The 20,511-nt window shown below is 51.2% G+C and overlaps 5 protein-coding genes across 5 annotated transcripts; 3 read left to right on the top strand and 2 right to left on the bottom strand.

Annotated features, from left to right (window-relative positions):
* Positions 1-503: 503 nt before the first annotated feature.
* COCSUDRAFT_20570 (peroxisomal biogenesis factor 11) lies at positions 504-2,530 on the top strand (the record flags this gene model as incomplete). The annotated part of the gene is made up of 6 exons (XM_005643031.1): positions 504-677; positions 772-887; positions 976-1,113; positions 1,396-1,567; positions 1,956-2,082; positions 2,436-2,530. 6 exons carry the CDS (start codon positions 504-506, stop codon positions 2,528-2,530), a joined length of 822 nt encoding a protein of 273 aa, XP_005643088.1.
* Positions 2,531-3,171: 641 nt separating this feature from the next.
* On the bottom strand, positions 3,172-5,635 carry COCSUDRAFT_31686 (ras-domain-containing protein). Its single transcript, XM_005643030.1, has 6 exons — positions 5,419-5,635; positions 5,033-5,151; positions 4,692-4,781; positions 4,435-4,503; positions 3,856-4,087; positions 3,172-3,570 (listed from the first exon to the last, which is right to left on the bottom strand). The coding sequence occupies exons 1-6, from the start codon at positions 5,483-5,485 to the stop codon at positions 3,500-3,502; spliced, it is 648 nt and encodes a 215-aa protein (XP_005643087.1). The 5' UTR covers positions 5,486-5,635; the 3' UTR covers positions 3,172-3,499.
* Positions 5,636-6,200: 565 nt separating this feature from the next.
* On the top strand, positions 6,201-14,533 carry COCSUDRAFT_60211 (hypothetical protein; the record flags this gene model as incomplete). The annotated part of the gene is made up of 18 exons (XM_005643029.1): positions 6,201-6,246; positions 6,728-6,976; positions 7,205-7,398; positions 7,757-7,938; positions 8,210-8,327; positions 8,862-8,986; positions 9,319-9,446; positions 9,729-9,869; positions 10,306-10,457; positions 10,838-10,985; positions 11,340-11,509; positions 11,765-11,914; positions 12,246-12,343; positions 12,615-12,771; positions 13,005-13,131; positions 13,440-13,640; positions 13,930-14,120; positions 14,342-14,533. The coding sequence occupies 18 exons, from the start codon at positions 6,201-6,203 to the stop codon at positions 14,531-14,533; spliced, it is 2,769 nt and encodes a 922-aa protein (XP_005643086.1).
* Positions 14,534-15,768: 1,235 nt separating this feature from the next.
* Positions 15,769-17,065, bottom strand: COCSUDRAFT_45326 (hypothetical protein; the record flags this gene model as incomplete). Its single annotated transcript, XM_005643028.1, has 4 exons — positions 15,769-15,922; positions 16,054-16,515; positions 16,835-16,935; positions 17,030-17,065. The coding sequence occupies 4 exons, from the start codon at positions 17,063-17,065 to the stop codon at positions 15,769-15,771; spliced, it is 753 nt and encodes a 250-aa protein (XP_005643085.1).
* Positions 17,066-18,654: 1,589 nt separating this feature from the next.
* On the top strand, positions 18,655-20,377 carry COCSUDRAFT_60209 (hypothetical protein; the record flags this gene model as incomplete). The annotated part of the gene is made up of 5 exons (XM_005643027.1): positions 18,655-18,743; positions 18,868-18,962; positions 19,243-19,370; positions 19,732-19,876; positions 20,208-20,377. The coding sequence occupies 5 exons, from the start codon at positions 18,655-18,657 to the stop codon at positions 20,375-20,377; spliced, it is 627 nt and encodes a 208-aa protein (XP_005643084.1).
* Between the last annotated feature and the right edge of the window lie 134 nt (positions 20,378-20,511).

The following is a 20,511-nucleotide window of genomic DNA, read 5'->3' as shown; positions in this document are numbered from 1 at the left end:
GGACGCTCTCTTGACGCTGTGAAAGACACTTTTGGAAGCGATATGAAGAATAAAATCACCTGATCTGCTGAGAATAGCACAACCGTTGCCTAGCATGCGGCATTCCGCGCATCATTGCACAGTGGCTGCTGTGGGGCAAGGTAGACGAGTTCATGCTGTCCTTCTCACCAGCTAGCTCGGGTGTTGCTGTCGCCAAAAGAACCTTATGTATTAATCGTGCTAATAAGCGATCGGAACGGAACTTCAGGAAAGATTTACATTAATTGTCTCGGAGCCCAATCCTGATCTTGCCCAAAGTTCACGTGGTCCACGTCGGATGCCAACTAACCTGCTGCACTTTTGGGCTCGCCTTCTTTCGAGTAAACGATCCTCTGCACTTGAGAAGATATGGGTATCTCACATAAAGTATTCCGTGTCCTCTAGTGTGATGATCAATCGGCACTTTGCTTGGCGGCCACTGGCAAGTTGACCTGCATCCTTCTCCCATTGGGGAGTTCCATGAGATGTCGTCGTCATCAAGTACATTCACTGTATCTCCCCCTTCCTATGTCACAGCAGTTGGCACCGCACTCCCACCACCCTCCAAAAATGCAACGTCTGGTCCCTACAGTCAAAGGAAACCAGACACATTGGACAAAACGGTCGCGTTCTTGGCAAAGCGCGATGGCATTGACAAGGTGTGCAATCTGTATGAGACGTACCTGTGCTCGATTCTGACTGCATGCCTAGTACTGGTGTGCTCGTGTGCTGCTGAACATGCTTGTGCACCAGGTCCTCAAGTTGATCCGGTACACTTCAAAGCTGGTACTTGCCAGTGCATTGGCGGACTCAAAGAGCGATCTGGCGCTTCGGCTGAAGGCATTTGAGAGCAGCATTGGCACCAGCAGGTGTGCAACGCTGCACCCTACCTTGAGATCTCCACGTACCTTCACATCTGGAAGGCATCAAGCCTGAGCATCGCTATTGCGCCTGCAGGAAAGCCTACCGTTTGGGTAAATGGCTTGCAAACGTCAACGCCATTCGGAAGATGCCCCTGACCACGCGTTTCAGCTATCTGGAGTGGCTTGCAAGCGGTGGCGAAGGGGTGTACTACTTTGTGGAGCAGCTCACCTGGTAGAGTCCTATAAACTTGCCACATCCTCGTAAATTGTGACATGCACCTCTGGAACCTTTCGAATATGCGACAGCTTGATACAGCTGCACGCATGCATGCCTGAGCATGTGTGATTGTTTTGCTCACCACTTTCAACAGCTGTATGGCATGCATGGCTGCCTGCAGCTCAACTATGAGCATGCACCTGGCTCGTCTTACTTGAGGGGCCTTGAAATACAGAAGCCTGCATGCTTGGTGACTACAAACAAAGACTACTTATGTGGCTTGACTGTGCCGCACAGGTTGGTGAAGGCGGGGGTGATCCCACAGAGGCATGCGCGGCTATTTTCCCTCATCAGCGCCTCGGCGGAGCTGGTGGGCTATGTGGGCAGCATCACGCTGTGCGCGCTGCGCATCGCGGCAGCCTTAGAGCGAGAGCGCGCCCTCACAGAGGAGCTGCACCGGCGCAAGAAGGTTTGTGCTCTGCAGGTCCTAGCAGCTGCTGCGAAAGGGACTCGCGCAATCAAAGCACATGCAAAGAGTCGGTTCTGCATTCACGCAGTTGTCTGGCTTGCACGCAAGAGGCCTTGGCAAGAGGCCTTGGCGCCAAGTGGCTAGTTTTGCTATGGCTGACGGGCACATTTACAAAGCGGATGCCATCCAAGTCATGAAGAGAAAAGCGGGCGGCGCAGGTCAACTGCACGGGATTTGAGAAGCAGCTCTTCATTGGACTGGGCTTGGGGGTTCGCAGAATCAATTGAGACCCGATGCTGCCAGTTTGAGGACACGCTTTACTACAGGGACGTGTGACAATGACTAGTTGGTTTCTTATTTCTGAGTATACACCGTACAGGAGGGGGAGCAGGCGGAGTACGGGGACTCGGAGTTGCGGGCCGAGGTGCGCGCGCTGCAGGAGCGGCGGCTGCTGCGGACACTGGCGCTGACTCAGGACATATCTGACGCGCTGCTCGCAGTCTCTGACATCCGTGGTGCGCGCTGCGATCTGCTCCATGGCTCCTCTGTAAATTCTGCATGACGAATCAATAGTGATGAAAAACTCATCACTGACTCTGTCCCTCCAGGGCTGCATTGCATGGATCCCCTTTCTGCCGGATGGTGGCCTCAATGCTGTCGGCTTGCTGCATCTGCATACGTATCATGCATGTGAATTGGCATCTTGAGGCTTTGTTATGCCCTGCCGGGTGGGCCTGCAAATGTCCTGTCATCATTATTTGCCAAAGAGTGGAGAAGTTTTGGCTTTCCCTGTCTTTTGGCCTGAAAGGGAAGATATTATGCATGGTTTTGGGCATGCAGGCCTGACCGGGGTTTGTCTTGTGCGCAGATGGCAAGGGGCGGCTTTCGAATCCAGTGCTGCTGGCGTCCGGGGGCCTCATATCTGGGCTCATATCTGCCAGGAAAAACTGGATTGCCTTGTAATTTTCGTGCAAAATTCTCAAATCGTGCTCTTGACCGGTTGTGTATGCGCCGGGTTGTGAGCAATTGTGGGAACAAGGCCTGTTCATTAGTCTTTCTTGGTATAGTGCACTCACGAATGCGAGAATAAGTGACACGTGCTATAAGAGATTTGTGGCAGGGGTGACAAGCTCGTCGCCTTTTGTACATAGCTGAGAAGAATCTATCAGGTATATGTCAAAACGCTGTGTGTGACTTAGGACCTAGAACTTGATCCCCTAGATAGCTGGAGCACCTCTGCTTCGCCTTGTGACTTCATCTAATTGGATGCTCAGGTCTGTAGATCTAAGTGCCTGTGTTAGTATCCACTGCATTTTTGAGTCCTCCTTTGTTGAGCTTCAGTTTGGAGGTTATTCCAGGCCAAGGGAGTAGTGCTCAAAGGGTGTACTTTTGAAAAAAATCTAGGCTGATTAGCCTGAGACATGTAGAAGATAAGGTATAGGTGCTTTTCAGGATGTGTGGGTTTGTAGACCAAATACTGTAGGGACGTAGGAACGTCGACGGTACTGTATCAAGTCAGGTCAACCAACTCAGGATTGACTGGTAGTGTTTATATGCGTATATACTATGAAGTTATAAGCTATTTAAGCGCTTGCAACATTAGAGATTGCATAGACATGTTAATCACTGCGTGTAATTTGAGAAAGCAAACCAAACGATGGCTTCCAAATGCCCTGAAAGCAAATACAAAACTGGCAAAGGCTGTTGACAAAAGCATGCTGTTGGGTGCACATTCAAAAAATTGTCATCATCCTTATAGTCAGGGGATTCCTAGATGCTTGCTCTACAAGCAAGTGAAAGAATGCTGCAAAACTCAAAGCGGTACTGTTGTAAAAAAGCTAGTTGTAAGATGTTAATATCTGCCAAGGGGTCCCATAGACAATGCAATCAATTATGACTATTGCTGCTTACATAAAGTGACACCAGCGCATGTCAGCAGCAGGATGACCCTCTGTTGCTCCCTCCACCCCCTTCAGCTATGACAATTCCCCCAGGCCGCCGACCTGCAAGAACACATCACTAATAAGACATCTTAGATTGGTCTCTGCAAGTTCGAGAATCACCGGCAGACTCGTTCACTCATAGGATGAAAATGCCCGATCAACGACACCGCAGTGAAAATGCACTCTGCGTGCACGATCAACCCTCGTGACATGGACACATTTGTCACCATGGACAGCAGGAGACTTGAAATAAGCGCCCTCTTGGCGCTCGCACTGCCTTGTATGTCTTGCATTCTACATTGGTTCATAAAATAATTCGGTCTTAGGGAGGCAAACGGGGTGCACCTGTGCCGCCAGGGGGTCTGGCGCTGGCCCCCCTCTGCTTCCTGCTAGCCAGGACCTTCTGCGCTGAGTTGGAGACAGCAGTCTCGATGCCTTGGCCTGTCTTGGCTGACACGCTCACATGCTGCGCCCCAATGGACTGCGCAAATTCTGCAGCCTCCTCCTCCGGCACTGTACGCTCTCGGGCCAGGTCGCTCTTGTTGCCCAGTATCGTCAGCACTATGTCATCCCCCACCTGCAACCCCAGCACGACCAGGAGTGAAAAGATTCACTATGACTTATCATGACATGCATCATAGCATGCCATGCACGCGCATGGCAGGAACACATATTCCAGCGCTCTCTTTGACTGCAAGTTGTGCAATCTACTGGACCCTGAATGTACCAGCTTGACATGACAGCTAGGCGCCTGAAGGAAAGGCAAACACTTCATGGCAAGCGCTGCATGCATGCAGGCATTGTGCTTGTGGCGGGCTGCTTGCTTCTGGTCTCAATTAATCACTAATCTTGTGACTAGGGATTAACAAGCTACACTTTGAGGAGGATGGCATCTGAATGAGATGCACTAGAGGTTTGACGCACCATGGTCCTCAGCTCTTTCACCCAGTGCCTGACCCGTTCCAGTGTGTCCCGGTCTGTGATGTCATACACCTGTAAGCAACAATAGATCCCCATCACGACCACTGACATTGGAGTTGAACCATGACATCTACTCATGAACATCAGCACACAATTCTGTCGGCAGTCACGCTGTGCTGACGTTACAGACTAAGCTTTACAGAAGATGTGTTTGCTTCTTCGGAGAAGCAGTCCAAAGTACATCCGAAGGATGCACATACCAGCAATGCTGCATCTGCATCGCGGTAGTAGAGGGGAGCCAGGCTGTGGAACCTCTCCTGCCCAGCTGTGTCCCACAGAGCCACTTCCACCTGCTGCATCACAAATCTGTCCAGCCAAACTTTCATGTGGTGGACACAAAGCCCCGTCAACCAAGCATTTCCATCTTGCATGCTGTCATCCTGACTGTCATGATCAATCTTGCTGCTGGGGCATGTACAATCTCCATCAACAATGGAACGGATGACAGCATGCAGTCTTCTTTGTTCAGCAACCGAGTGCCGACAAGGAGGTAGCTGAAAGCCAAGAAATAGAAATAGTGAAGCTTGCTGACGACTGCCACCTGTTGAGAGTCTATTTGCAACTGACGTGACATGAAAGCTGCCTGGATGGTGGCCTGCTGGTCCTCCTTGAAGCTGTTGTGTACGAAACGAGCCATCAGAGAAGTCTTCCCAACCCGCCCTGTAAACATAAAGGAAAGCAGGGGCCCTGATCAAATTCTCTTGATGCAGCACCTACTTCTCTCGTAAGCCACAGGAAAACAAGTCAGTGGGATTCCATGTCAGCTGCTCGAGTAAATTGATCACTTATTATCATATGTCGAAACCTATCTCCTCCGAGGTGCAGCTTACTTACATTGTGGTTGTAAAACTTCTTACAACTATATACATGGAACAAGATGAGGTGTCCGAGGGAGGTGTTGTGCTAAGGTGTAGTAAGAGAATGCACCTTCACCAAGCAGCACTATCTTCATGCTCTGCTTGCTGGCTGCTTTCGGCAGCTGATGCCTTGCCATCTGAATGAATAAGTAGAGCGCTGCAACAGGACGAAACCAAAGACTTCAACTTGTCAAAGCAAGCGTGTCGACGATACTCAGATGCATGCCTCGACATTGGTCCAAGCTGCAGGTCTCATCTGGCATGGTGCTAGCGTGGTCTCATCTATCATCCATGTCCTGGAATGTCTACTCCAAGGCTACATCAATGATCACCGGGGACGTCTTGGATCGCCTTACTATTCTCGGGAAGCCTCCGTTCTCCCATCACCTCATCGGCATCAAAATTTGTCCCGACAGCAGCTGTCGGACAGCTCTGGCCGTTGGAGTTTCTGCTGGAAGTGCCACAACCACTGGATCTTTGTGATTTCTTGCAAAGAATTTGTTCGCTTGCCTGGTCTGAAGATCTGGCTGTTTACCTAGTGCTGAGTTGTTACAGCACTTTCAAATTCGTTGCGTCTGTCCCTCGAGCCACACACACATGTGCGCATTGAGCTCATTAAATGCAAATTCTAAGAGCAAATCTGCCACTTTGACAGCGTGCCTGAGGGTGGTCCTGGTTTCCCTTAATTATCTTGCAGCATCTGAACTGAAATAAGTAAGACATAAACGCATCTACGTTGAACGTGTGCTTTATGGCTTGAGAGAAGAACACGAGAGAACCGTCGTACTGGGTGTCTGAAAGCCGAATCTAGAAGGAAGCACAAGGCATGTCAGATACAAACACAAGACGCACATGGCTGCCAGCAGAGGCGAGGAGGAGGCTCTCTGTCCATGGGAAAGTGGCCAACTTAAGTCCAATCACCACTAGATCAAGCGCGGCAGCTACAGGCGGAGCACAGCCTCCCAGCATAGGCCCTGAGGCTACTGACAAGGCCGCGCATGCCAAGAGCTCAGAGCTGATATCCCCGAACACACCATTTGAGTGTGGCCACGAGTTCTCGGAGTCGACAGTGTCAGGACACAGCCCCACTGCAGCCAGCCCAGCAGCATCCCAGGAAGTCAACAGCAAGCCCCGCCTGACATGCCAGGATGCTGCTGCTCCTTTTGTTTCTCAAGGGCTTCTCGGTAAGGAATTGTCAGCACTTGTTGCTATCTCTTTCTTGGCAAATTTTAAGCAGTGCTTCATCGCCAGTGCAATCGCAATTGCAACAACTGTGCATCGCTCACACATCAGCGCAAAGAAGTGCCAGTTCTGACTTGCAGCAGCAATTGAACAAAACAAGGTCTAGGAGAGTGAGACCAGTGCTTATGGTGCAGCAGGCACAACGCGCAGCCTGCCAGGCAGGCTCCAATCCACCCACCAGCCTGCAGGCGCGCAGCAGGGGAGTACAGCCGAGGACCGCACATTTCAAAATCAGGCTCCCAGAGACATTGCCAGGGCAGTAGACCTGAATCGCTCCCCACACAAACTACGCATTGATGAGGTCATTGCGTGCCGCCATGCCCCCAGCAGCCTTAGCGAGCACAGCAGCCTTAGCGAGCACAGCAGCAACAGAGCTGGCCCCCCAGGTACCACACCGCCAGCACGTTCATGTTCGATTTTGAGCGCAGTATCCTTCGAATTTGAATTCAGGTGTGGCACAACTGGCAATCCCCCAGGTAGATTGTACATTGTATTTTGCAGCCCCCATACAGGGGGCGCTGCACAGTGTGCAGGGTGAGCACAAGCACTTGTAAAGCCCTTCACAACGCCAAAAGGGCGCCTCAGATTCAAAGTGAGATGTTGTGTTTGTGCAGTTGCAGGCAGCGAGCAGGCCCAAAAGGATGCAGCAGTGGTGGGACTGAGGAAGAGCAGAGAGGGGCGGTTGCGGGGCCAGCAGCTTCAGGAGAACCTGCCTCCGCGCCAGGCCTCGCCGATGCAGAGATCATCCGCGGGAAAGAATGCAAAGCCGGCGGACGTGGGCTGGCGCTACAACCAGACATTCGTCAAGGTGTATTACTGTGCTTCAAGCTGAAGGGTCTGACTGCCACGACTCACCTTGATTGTGCACTGTCTTGCATGCGTGCACATGTTCTTTTCTGCTGAGCTCAAAAAGGCAGTTGCCGGCATGTCGAGTGCTGCAACGTGTAATTGACCGGGCCGTAAGGCCTGCGATGACTCTCAAGTGGGGCGCTTTGTTTCATTCCATGCAAACCATGGATCCTCAAAAGCAGTCCTGGCTCGATGTTTGGGGCACTCAGTCACTTAAAGTTCTGAGACGCTGGATATGGGCACAAGTTCAACCTGCGGCAGAGCAAATTCTTTACTTCCTGAACTTGCATTCACAGTGAAGTGTGGTGGGAGTACAGGAGAGGCAGGCATCTTGGAGGCGGCCCAGCATCAAGATACCAGGGCAGATTGCCGATGCAGAAATTGCAGCGGCGCCTGCCAGTGCACCTGTGAAGGGGAAGTCACCGGAGAATATCGACAGGTCGCTGCCGTGGCCGGCCATCAGCCCCAAAGAGGCTGCCTCCACCGAGCAGGAAGCCTGGTGAGTAGACTGATGTGTCAATGGAAAAGAAATCGCTGCATGCAAATCTACGAGCACGGTGCTTCATCACCGCAATGTAGACCAATACCAAATTATTCTTTTATGTGTGACTGCAAATATGCATGCCTGTTTTTGTTCTTTGGAAAGCTCTGCATGAGCACTGCAGTTGAGGCAGGATGAGCTTGCCAGGTGCAGAGATGATACACGGCAGGAGAGCGGAATCTTATGCAATTCTCTTGGATTTGAAAGTCAAATGCGGGTGTGGATGCAGGTACTTGGAACAGGTGTCAGAGGTCCTGGCAGGAGATCCTCTGCACGTGGCAGCCTTCAGGGAGACCCTGCAGCGCTGCAAGGCCAGACACATCAGCGCTGCAACAGCCCAGCAGCAGGTAAACACTATTGCTATTATTATTATTACACGCTTTTCCTGCCAGAGGCAAGGTGCATCTGCAGACAAGCAGCAGTTGAAAGGCGCCACAAAAACCCACTCCTTGTTGGACTTGCCAAATCCAAGCAAGACCCAATCAATTATGGGCACGGTGCTCAGTAGTTGTACCGCCCCCCATCAGCCGGGGCCACTTTACACACGTGCTAAATCAGCCTCTGCGTAAGCATGCCTGTTTTACCGAGGCTCTTTAGCGGCATGCAGATACTGCCGCAGCGTGCAGAGAGGTATATGAGGAGATTTTACTATATTCAGGTTCCATAACTGTTGTCTGACTCCCTGCTGTGAGAATTTCCAGCCGCAAAATCACAATGGACAACCTTTCACACGACGCACAACATGCACCAGCCATAGGTCCCAGTGCTGCAGGCATATTAAAGCATCTGGCTCGAGCTGATGTGGGCAAATGTCTACAGCTGTGCAGTCCGCGCATGCAAAAGTTGACAGGAATTTGAATTTTGAAATTTGAAACTTGAAGGTGGCGGTCATTCTGTCGGGGCACCCGGCGTTGGTGGAGGGATTTGCAGCGCTGCTGCCGGGGAGGGAACATCGCTCCTGGCCAGACGTGCCGCCCCCCGCAGAAGCTCCCAGGCCAGAAGACAGGTCTGCCCTTCTGCTGCATGCATAATGACAATGTAAACCCCCATGTTTTGGAACTCTCTGCAACTGGATCTTAATTAGCACTTCTTGAGTGCTCAGACACTCTATCAGGAGAGTTTGTTTGAGAGGCAGCGTGCATGTGCTCAATTACATGCTTCTTGCCTGCAACAGGAAAGGTATACCAAAAAAAGACATGCGAGTACATGCAGCACTTTCAAATGGCAACCCTCGGCAATCACCACATTTGCATTCTCGATTAATACTCACTGTTAGTCCAAAAAGACGCTAGCGCATGTGTGAAGGCGGCAGCAAGTGATGACCTCTGGTGTGCGCAGGAGGGAGGAGGAGCAGGCAATAGAGAATGGCAGGGCCAAATTGCTGCCCACCCCCCCGGCCGCCACTTCCCAGAGCTCGCAGCAGTCGGCCGGCCGCTCCTCCAATGCAACTGCCCAGACCACACAGGGTATGCCCTCAGTGTGTCCATGCTGCACAGATTGACCCCTTTCATGCACAACTTTTGTCATCCCCAAGGGACGACAGCTTTGCAGGGAATCTGGAAACGTGCACAGCTGGCATACAGAATTATTGGGACATTTGCCAACGCCTGAGTCCACAGCTTGCGAATGGGAATCCAAGATCTGCTGTCATGAAAGCCTGGGCCCTACTTTACTACGGATGTCACATGAAGATTGCCCACCTGTTCCTGGTAAGGCTGGTCACGCTGACTCATGTATTATAACGGTAGGGTTGCCGAGGAGAGGTGACAGGAGAGCATGGCCGCTGCGTGCCTGGCATGCACTGGCGCCTCCAGCCAAGAAGCGCTACCTGCCCTGGTGCACTGCCCTCTATGCAACTCCCTGCCTCTTCCTCTTCTTCTACATGGCAGGTGAGCCGCCTGTTTGACCCGTTGTACATTGTTGTCTTGCCCTGCTAAACCTCTGATCTTTGCTTGTCAAGGATCCTGCCAGGGCAGACCCTCGCGCCGTTGACACTCTCTAGGGCGCTCTGTTTTGCTGCGCTACTGTAGTCACGTTGCCTCACCCCTGACTCATTCTTTCCCTGTTGTGCTGCCCCTTGATCTTTTGTCATTAATCAGCTCCATATAGTATATTTTCGGGCCGATGAGTTTCTTGATGTTGTCCTATTCTGTCCCTAACAAGAATGACTTGCCCTGTGGCAGACATGGCCTGTATCAAAGTCCTGTTCTAGTGCTCTCTGCTTCAAGGACTGTGCTTCTGCTGCTGCAGTCCCAAGACTTGCTCCATGCAGGAGATAAGGACCTCAAGAGTTGACTGACTGTTTTCTGTTATTTCCCGCGGCAGGGGGTTATGGCATGTACAAAGTGGAGCAATTGGCGGAGGGTGGGCGGCTGACCATCACACAGGGGTCAGAGGCCGTGGGGCGCCTGCCCGGTGGGCAGGCTGAGTCAGCGTCCGGGCAGCCCGGCGTGGTTGCCCGGGACATCTTTGCACAGGTAAAATTTTATTCCCCTCCCAATTTGTATGTACATGCAGCAGCTGCACTCCCCATGCCTACCTTGCAGTAGCTTGTCAGTTCTTTCCATTTCAAGAATGGATTAATCTCCCAGTCTCGGACGAATGCAGGGCAATTCGTCGCCCTGTTGCAGCATACGACACTTTGCATGCTAATACTCTGGAAGTTGCTCCACCTTTAGGTCACTCCGGTGCCTTACAATCCAGTGCTTTACAAGTGACAGTATGCCCCATGTGGAGATCATTGCAGGTCTTGAAATCAAGAGCAATGCAAGTAGGAAACACCCCCTCAGTTTCTGTGTTTTCCCTGAAACCTGTAGAACACCAGTTCATGCGTACCGACGGACTGTGTTCTGCGCAGTACGTGGACCACAGCCCGCGGGCGCTGCTTTCATGGCTCAGCGCGAGTCCAGGCTGGCGCAGCTTCGATGAGTCATACCTGGTCTCCTGGGGCGTGCGTGCCCTGCCGCTCGTTGCTGCAGGGCGCTGGTGGCTGTGGGCAACTGCAGGTAGAAAGTTCGGCACATCCTAATTAAACGTGGAGTCTTTGTCTCAGCTCTTTCTTCACATACAGTCTCGCTTTCTGGACAGACAAACTGCCTCAAGATATGAGCTGGCTTGTGCATGCGTGGCTTCTATGTAGCCTGGCAAGACCATGATGTGTGGGCAATGGTGCATAAGATGTTGCTCAAGAGGATCTGGCGCAACATGGCAGTTGAAGTTGCATGCGCCAAGCCATTGTCTAAGGGCATGGTTGAATCCAGTTACATGTATTTTTGCAGGACTGCATCCCTGTGCTTCATAAAGAAAATCATCTCTGATTATTGAACTCAAATCTAACGATGAGACTCTGATGATTGCAGCGTTCCTGCACATCAACTTCATGCACCTGGCAGGCAACCTGATCCCCTGGGCCACAGTTGCCTTTCTTCTGGAGACCCGCTTTGGCTCCCTGAGAATAGCACCATTGTTTTTGGCCACCCTGCTTGGCGCTGCCTTCGCCTCCGCCGCCCTTGACCCCCCTTGTAGCCTGGTGAGGCACCGATTTGGCTGCAGTTTGCACGTCTTGCCAACTTCTGGGACTCTGTTGTTTAAAGACCATCGCCTCGCAAGCTCAGCCCCATGGGCTACACCTTTAGCAGGCATCAATGCGCCAAAATGTGTTCAATTCAATGAGCATTTCCTCGGCGAAACCTCAGCTGTTGGATTGCAGGAGTAGAGCTCAGCGTTCTGATCAGAACTGGTTGATGACAACCCATCAACTGACAAATCCAGTTTTGCTGCGCAGGTGGCAGGCTCTAACGGGCTCCTGGCGGGATTGATTCCCCTGGTGTGCGCGTCCATGCTGGCGGACTGGAAGACGATGGCGTTCCCATTTCTGCAGCTGCTGCTCTGCATCGCCTCTGTCGGGCTGCATGTCACCGTCGCTATCATGCAGGTGCGTGAAAGCTTTGCACAAATCTCCATGCAAGCCATGTAAGGGGATAGGCCTTGCAGATGCATGTGAGGTGTCCCTGCATGCAGCATGAAAGTCACTCTCGATGAAGATAGCGATAAGGTCAGAATTCAAGCATGCGATGGAAACCAAAGCCCCACATGCCGGCCTTTTCCTCAAGCAGTCAGCGTAGAATTGTGCAAAAACAGCCTCCTGTTGCACGTGCAAGGCCTCAGGAAGACATTATATAATAAGTGAAGTAGGGTGCCTTGGCCACAGCTACATAGGCACAATAACTTTGCAGGGTCTGATCAATACTGATGCTGCTGCACAGGCACATGACCCCTGGCAGTCACACTGGGCGGAGCTGGGAGCATTTGTGTGCGGGCTGCTGCCATGCATCCTCTTCACTCCGAGTCCCTCTGACAAGCGGTGAGCCGCCCCTCGGGCCTCAAATACTCTTACACTTGCTTCTCCATGCCCTCTGCCAGCCGAAGAGATTCCCATGCAACCATCTGAACATGCAGGATCTTGTCAGACAGTGGTCATATTTCAAACACAATGTTTGTAATCAGCTGGACCCTAATTGATTAATATTCAGAAGAATTTTCTGTGGGGATGCCTTGGGATAATCATGACCCACAATGAGCTGGACGGATTGGTAATGGAATCACTACCATGACAGGTGGCGGCCGGCTGCCAGGCTGGCGGCCCGGTGTGGCCTGGCGGTGACATCAGCGCGCACGCGTGGACACAAGCGCCGCCGCGCCGCAACCGCATCGCCCCCTAACGGCTCCGTAGCCGCTTCCGAGGAGCAGCCGCTGCGTTCCAGCCGTTCTGCTCCCCGCCTTGCTGCGAGGGTGAGTTACCATTCCACAATTCTAAACTTACCTGTATGCACCATCCTCCCAGGAATTGTCCATTTTGAAATAATAAAACGCAATGTACTCTTATCCAAAAGTCATGTGTCATACCTTTTTTCTATGTTGACTCTTGTAGCGGTTTGGGCTTAACGCTGGCTTGCTTGTTTCATTGGACGGCCCAGATGATAACAGTCTATGCAGCTTTGCTTCAAGTGCATTTGGCATGGCAGGACGAGGTTACAGTTGCTGATGTGGCGCACGGCGCTGATGTGGCGGTTGAGTCGCCGATGCCGGCCCGGCCGACCAAGCGGCGGCTGACGGCGCCTCGGCCAGACGTAGCCGCACCTGCCTACATTGGTGGGTCCCACATTTTTCAAAATATTCACTTCACGCAACATCTCGATTACCTGTTTTTGCATGCTGATCGACTGACCTTGCACACCCATTGGGCCTCCATCGCTTCTTCCCTGACTGTCTATCACATGCATGCAGATATGACAAATCAATAGTCAAATCTTGGTCAAAGTAAAGCCCGAGAAGAGTCTAAGCTTCATCTGAGGCTGCCCACAACAGTGACATCCTCCGACGCACATGCAATTGATGGACTGCATTCTGGAGGTTGTCGGAGAATGTCCATTCATTGCATGTTTTGCACATGTGTGCAGGTGCGCCAGAAGAGGAGCGTGCATTGAGGGAGAGGTGGGCGCCAAACTCGCCGGGGCCGCAGGCGGCCGCAGAGTGGCGGGAGCAGCTGGACGGTAGCTTCCGGCGGGCAGACATGCTGCTGCCCTACTTGCGGAAGGAAGCTGCCGCGCCCGGGCAGGACGCTGACGCCATCGCTGCCCACCGGGCAGGCTCCCTGCACGGTGAGATGACCACCCAAACAGAAAATTTCTTGTGTTATTAGGCAGGACACAAGGGCCACATGGAAATAAAACAATGGGAAATGACTCAGGCACCAGCCATACATTGTAGAAAATATTCATGAACGTGCTATATTCAGCTCTACAGTTTCTATTAATATCTTGTGCATGAATGATTATTGACAGGATGGAGAGCCACTCATCAGCCGTGTCCAGCGCTGATTTCGTTATCGAGCTTGCATTGTGCTGAGTCATTGGTGAATCATAAGTGGTGCTTGTTGCTTGCCTGCAGGCTCGGTCGAGCTGGCGCTGTTGAGCTCAGACGCAGAGGTGCGTGGCATGGAGGAGGGACGGGCAGGGGAAAATCTGCGCAGGCACGCGCCAAAGCAGGCGCGGCACCGGCAGCAGGCCTCCACCGAGTCGATCGCATCATCGCTGACATCAGCCGGCACCGGTAACGCCGGCGCCGAGCCGGCTGCTGAGGTCAGCATCGCCCTTAGCATGAGCTCCCTAAAGATAGTCAGACCATGCATTTGTTATGCCGACATCCAACTGTGCAGCACAGTGTTTGGATTGCCAGTCTGAATGGTTGGTGCTCCAAGGATTTGCATCGGTACTTGACTGAGGCAAGGCGTCAGTTGCGCAACACATCGCTGAGAGATGACAAGAGGTAGGTAGAAAAGAACTGTCATGTTCTGCTGCAGGCTGTTGACCACCCAACAGAGGGCGTTCCAGGGCCGGGCGCAGTCAAGAAGCGGCGGCTGTGCTCCTTCTGCGGCCTGTTGAGGGTGGCCTTCTGCACAGTCAGCATCATCCTGTTTCTGGGCACATTGGTCGGCCTCCCTGTGTACATCTACCTCGTCAAGCTTCCTGCCCTCCTCGCCTGCCAGGCATGAGTCAGCGCCCGTGCTGACATCAGCATGCTGATGTGGCGGCTGCAGCGCATGCCACATGCTGGATGCAATGCAAGGAGGCATCACGCTCTGCCTGCTTGACAAAGGCTTACTATTGGAACCAGGGCGGCAGCAAGATTGTGGACAAGCAGGGTCATAGAAGGATTTTGCTGGGGCATGTGGCTGCTAGCCTTGTGCGGTCATCAAGCAAGCGACAAAAACAATTACATCAACTTGAAGAGTTAGCTGTCACCAAAAGAGCATGAGCTGGTTGCTGTTGGAGCTTGCTTTGACACTTGGGGTTTCTATTGAAGTCATTTTTGTCAAAGTGCCTTTGTTGTGCCGGTTGCTTCTGACCTCCTTGTCTGTGATCATTGTCTCGTCAAGTCTCGCCTCCGGTCTTTTCCAGAGACTTCCAGTGCTGTATACGTTCATTACCGCCTTTATCATCTGCCTTGGAACTCAGAGTCTCCATCGTTTAGCATGCAGCCAGTATTGATCAAGTTGAACTCCAAACTTGCTGCCAATTACTAAGTTGGGCCATAATGTCCTTGTGATTAGGATGTCAAGGTTGATCGCTTGCGTGGCCCTTTTACTCATCTTGAGGCAAGGGCAATGCTGTCTTTAGGTTTGTCGTTTCATTGGGTCTGTAGATATTGGGATATTTTCAAAGCTTCTGATTTGAAGGGGTTTGGGTGAATTGTAATGTTTCAGTTTGTCTCTATGGCTGCTCAAGTGTCCCAGCCATTGCTGCCCCAGACACTGTCGCACAGCAGCAAATGTATCAGTTATCAAAGTAGTGCGCTTCTTCAGCTGGAGACTCTCATACATGCTGCACCAAGCCAGCACTTCAACACCGCCGGGTGCTCCATTCGCGAGCACATTTTGACCTCCACTAAACTGGCGCAGAAGAGTTCACAATTTGCGATCTGATGCCTGAATACTGGGAAGCATTTGCTATAATCTCCATCATGGTCACAAATTTAGTGAATTACAAGTCGTTGAAGTATCTGGAAGAGTGTCTGAATGATTTTATTTTTCGAAACGAACGATAGGTGAAACCATTCTCGACAAAAAGCAAAGATGTCCTGTACAGGAATTGTTATCTTATATAATCTTCAACTCAATCTTTTTGCAGTATCGAGAGGATGTGAATGCCCAACTGGCCGGATGCAAAGATTATAGAGTTGTTTGTGAGCCGCCTTCCAAAGGACCTACACAGCCTTGCCGCCAAAGACCTACCATGAAGTTTCCCCGATTTCCTCGGTCGGCTCGTCTAGCATGGACACCGTGTTGTGCTCCCGGTACATGTTCACGAGGCAGGTGAGTTCCCTGTTCAGCTTTCGCAAGGCGGTCTTTTCCTTCTGCAGAGAGTCCACCAAGTGCGTGCCACTGCGGTGAGAAATGCAAGAAATCAGCGTTTCTGCAGTCCCTCTTGAGTGTACAAGGTCATTGCAGTTGGAAATACAAAAAGTCAGCATTTACTTGTTTTCATGTGCATGCAATGCAGGGAAACTTGGTACCTCATGCCGCCTGTCGCGGAGGTGTCTGCCTGTTTCAGTTGCAACGTGGCCTTCTCTTGCTGCAGTTTGTGCAGCTCCGCCTGCATGTCCTCCTTTTCCTTCCGCAACTTCTCGATTGCCTGTTTCAGTTGCAACGTGGCCTCCACCGCATTTGATGTCTCCTTCTCTTGCTGCAGTTTGTGCAGCTCCGCCTGCATGTCCTCCTTTTCCTTCCGCAACTTCTCGATTGCCTGTTTCAGTTGCAACGTGGCCTCCACCGCATTTGATGTCTCCTTCTCTTGCTGCAGTTTGTGCAGCTCCGCCTGCATGTCCTCCTTTTCCTTCCGCAACTTCTCGATTGCCTGTTTCAGTTGCAACGTGGCCTCCACCGCATTTGATGTCTCCTTCTCTTGCTGCAGTTTGTGCAGCTCCGCCTGCATGTCCTCCTTTTCCTTCCGCAACTTCTCGATTGCCACTTTCTCTCTGCGATGAAGTAGGAAATTCAGTAATGTATTGTTGAAATTGGGGAATGAAAGGTATGAGTAGGCAAGTGAGGTCACAGCAGTGGAAATTCTCACTTCTCGTATTTGGCCATGAGAGCTAAATATTCACATGCCACTTGCTTCTTCTCTTCCTCCAACGTGTGGATAATTCTGCTGCGGTCATCGTCCGTACCCTTCACGTGCTCCCTGGGGTCCATTCGGCAATCATTGTTATGCATGATGGGATCCTGTATTTCCCAGCTCAATTTCACTGATGTTGGCATGGCTGTGGCAAAAAAAAACGCATTGAAAGGACATACCCCCAGACATTGAAGAGCTTGGAGAGGAAGTCGGTGGCTGTGATCTCAATCTTCTTGAGCACCATGTGCGTGGGGTGCGCCCGCGGGTCCACATTTGTGTCCTGGACAACACATGATCGAGGGTTAAAAATTTGCTCTGTTGATGTTTGGTTCTTGTGTGCTCAAATGCAGAGGATGTTGCACACCAGTGCTCACCAGTGTACAAGGATATCCTTCGGCCTTAGCTGGCATGACTGCTCAGGTGTCCCAGCCGTCGCTACCCCAGATGCTGTCGCTCAACTGAGAGATCTCTATGCGGCTGTAGCCTGGTGGCACCTTAGTAATGCATGCTCGCACCACCGTTGGTGACTCAACACTGCCGGGCTCAGCACTGTCCTGGAATTTTCTGACCTCCACCTGCAACATGAGACACGAATGGTGAAACACCTGAAGCAAAGCATGTGATGTCAGAGCATCTGCAGAACTCCCAAATGGGTCGCTCTAGTAAACTCTGCGCAGTCAAGATTGTGCTTCCAGCAGGACTTGCTGTGCAGTTTGTCGTGTCTTCTTGAGAAAAAAGAGTGCATCAAGCACCTCACAGATGCCACAGGAGCCAGTGTGGCAACCAAAGTGCAGGTGAACTCCACCACGTTCTGCTACCTGTGCAGTCCCCAGAAAGTCATCTGATGGAAGTGCTTTTCGAGACAGGCATGTCGCAAGATACGATCTCACAGCTAATATGAAATTATTGCAAAAGGCATTAAGTGGCATGCCTGACTCAAGGGCTCCCTTGGATGCGCTTCTATGCAGATGTCCTGGTCAGTGAAGTGTACCAAAACAGTGTCCTGCCGTGAGCAGCTCCCGTCAATTCGTCTTGATCTAGGTCTGGTAGGTGTGATTGAAGTCTTGGAAGGTAGCTGCGATCTTCTGTGATGCGCAGGCGCAGAAAAACTAAAGGATCCTGCGTGCATCCAATGTCCTGTGCAGGTTGTCAAGGTCACTATCTATACATCACGAGGAAGATCACTTTCAATATAGACATTCAGTGGATGCTTACTGTTCCCGAAGTATTGATGAATGTCCTTCTCCGACACTGTGCAAAGATGTTCTGCCCAGGACTTGAATGCTCCAAGCCTCAAATCGGATCTGAGAATTTGTTTATAGTAGCATAGATGAAAGGAAATATGATTCAATCTTTGCAAAGCTGGATGCCTTCCATTTAGGCAAGACAGTTTGAATCCAATGTATACCTCCGCACCAGGCCTTCTTCGGCAGGTGCATGCCCCTCAGATCAAGCATACAAGCCATTGCGGACCAGGCATACAAAGTGCTCTACAATTGTCGAAAGGTCTGAACACACTATTTGACAAACATCATGATGTCCTTACAACTTTAGTGTGCACTAAAGTTTCCGTGGCATCCTGTCTTCTCTGACCTGACAATGAATTGCACTTTTTGCAGAAACACGTCGCCAGCTCATAAGTAAATACTCGAATCGGCGATACGAAAATTTACCAGCAGCTAACCAGATCAAAAGGAAGTCACGCAGGTCCTTCAATTCCAGATTGCAAGGCCAACGTGTCCAGTGTTCATACGATGCCCTGCGAGGTTTCGAAGTTGCAAACGCCCAGAATGGAGTGTCTTTGCCACTTCTATCTCTTTGGCAGGTGAAGCCCACTGTTTGATCACACTGAAACGCTCACTGGCTGGAACTCAAGACACGGTACCCCATAGTGCATGTGCTCTGGCTGCAAGATCATAGATCAAAGTTATGCAATGGCAACAAATGAACGGCATGCTCGTCCCAGGCTACACCGAGCAACAGGTGTGCCATCATTTTCATGACCCACTTTGGCGATCTTAGCAGCTGGGAGCTCGCGCAGAAGCTGAAGAAGAAGCTGCCCGATTTGCAAGCCAGGCAAGCCAAATTGTTCACCTCACTTTTAAATGTCAGCTCTCATCTGCTCTGTCATGGATGGTTGAATCAATGCATGAAAAGGGCATGCCATTGCGGTAGCTGATGATCGTGCATGGGAAGTGATGGTCATGTGAAGGGGTAAGAAGGTGATTGCGGTGGGCCTCGGAAGCACTGAGAATGCCCGTGCCTTCGCGCGAGCGCTTGACTTCCCGCTCGATCTCCTCTATGCAGGTAGGTGCATCTGCATTGCCCATTTCCATGACCCATCTTTGCCAGATGGTGTGGCTACTTTGCCATTTGACACACCCCAAGTGAGGCAGATCCTGTGAATTTTCCAGGTGCGCATGTTATTTTTAGTAATGCATGTGAAATTTCCTGATCAGAGGCACCTGATGCTCATTTGCCATATAATTTTTTTTACATTTCTGGTGTGTCTGTCAAAATCATCATTGCACCGCATGCCAAGCAAGAAACATTCGCTTCTCTAAAAAGTCTGGCGCGCATGGTGCAGACAGCACGGGAGCCGTGTACAGGGCACTCGGGTTCTCGCCGGGCTTTGCACCGGACGCCGATGTGAGCCCCTACCTGAAGTTGCTCCCCATGCTCATGGGCATTGGCAGCCCAGGAACCATCCAGGAGGTGATGCATTTTGCCACCAATTCTTTTAGTGCAAGATTGACAATCATTGTTATTGGATTTATTTTGAAAGAAGGCAGTATTTTACCGCACTGTTTATTTTGCAATGTGACCAAGCAGGGACTGGCAGACAGTGAAAGTATGCTGGCTGGGTTGCTTTGAATATCCATAGTATCACTGTATGTCTTGAGTAGTATGTTCAATTACGGATGGGCTGTACTCCATGGCAGGTCACAAGAGGACATTGCGTCATGTGATCACCTGAATGTTGATTCATTCCTGTAGGTTGATGCATGTCGGGGCCCCCAAAGCCTTAAGCCACATGGGTTTGCAAAATTGGGAAAAGTCTATGCGCTGTGTGCAGGTGCTGAGGGGCTACATAGGCGATCGAAGCGCCAAGCCGGTTTTTGAGGGGGCGACACCCTTCAATGTTTTGGGCGGCGGCTACCAGCGGCCACTTGAGCTGGCCACCCTGCGGCTGTCCAACATGATGGGCATCTTGCCCAAATGTGAGTGCACAACCCCTGAAGCACCCAAATGGACTCTTGTTCTTCCAGTTGAGAGTGAGTGCACCACACAGAGGCAGCTGCATGCATCAGGATGACGGGGAAAACATTGGTGGTCTACTTTTGTGAATTTGCCTCCGTGACTGAGCAGCTTATTTGTCATTGTGATACAACCAACTGCCAGAGAAGCAACAACTGTCTGACTTCAATCTCTCTCTGGAACTATAGCTACTGATGACTGTTTCAGAGCTTACGTGGCTTCTGGCTTCAAGAAATCACTACAAGGTTAATTCCTGACAACAAAAATTTAAATTTTGAGCTCGCCAATGTGCAGGGTCGGAGCTGTGTCCTCCCGATGAGTCACTGCTGACTCAGCAGGGCGGCAGCCTGGTCTTCCAAGGGGAGAAAGTCATCTTCAGCCACACTGACAGTGGCATTCTCAAATACACTGACTTAGATGCTCTCTTAGACGCTGTCCCAGCTGTGTATGCGCTGCCTCAGTGAGCATAAAATCTGAGTTTTGCTGATTCAGAGTCTGCTGCATGCATTGTTGCGTGGCAGTGTTGCAATTAGCCAGAACAAATTTTAAAATTACTAAGCCAGGGACACTTGCCATGTGGTCAGGGCATCAATCTTGT

The sequence above is a fragment of the Coccomyxa subellipsoidea genome, assembly GCF_000258705.1.
Source record: "Coccomyxa subellipsoidea C-169, whole genome shotgun sequence".
Classification (NCBI taxonomy): Eukaryota; Viridiplantae; Chlorophyta; class Trebouxiophyceae; family Coccomyxaceae; genus Coccomyxa; species Coccomyxa subellipsoidea.
This window is presented reverse-complemented; position numbering and strand designations above follow the sequence as displayed.

Bases quoted from the DNA above. Each gene is read 5' to 3' on its own strand.
- COCSUDRAFT_31686 (XM_005643030.1), bottom strand. From the start codon at position 5,485: ATGGCAAGGCATCAGCTGCCGAAAGCAGCCAGCAAGCAGAGCATGAAG. The intron at 4,782-5,032 runs GTGGCAGTCGTC...GTGATGCAGCAG, and splicing joins TGCAAATAGACTCTCAACAG to GTGGAAGTGGCTCTGTGGGA. The intron at 4,088-4,434 runs GTGCGTCAAACC...CTGGGGTTGCAG, and splicing joins TGAAAGAGCTGAGGACCATG to GTGGGGGATGACATAGTGCT.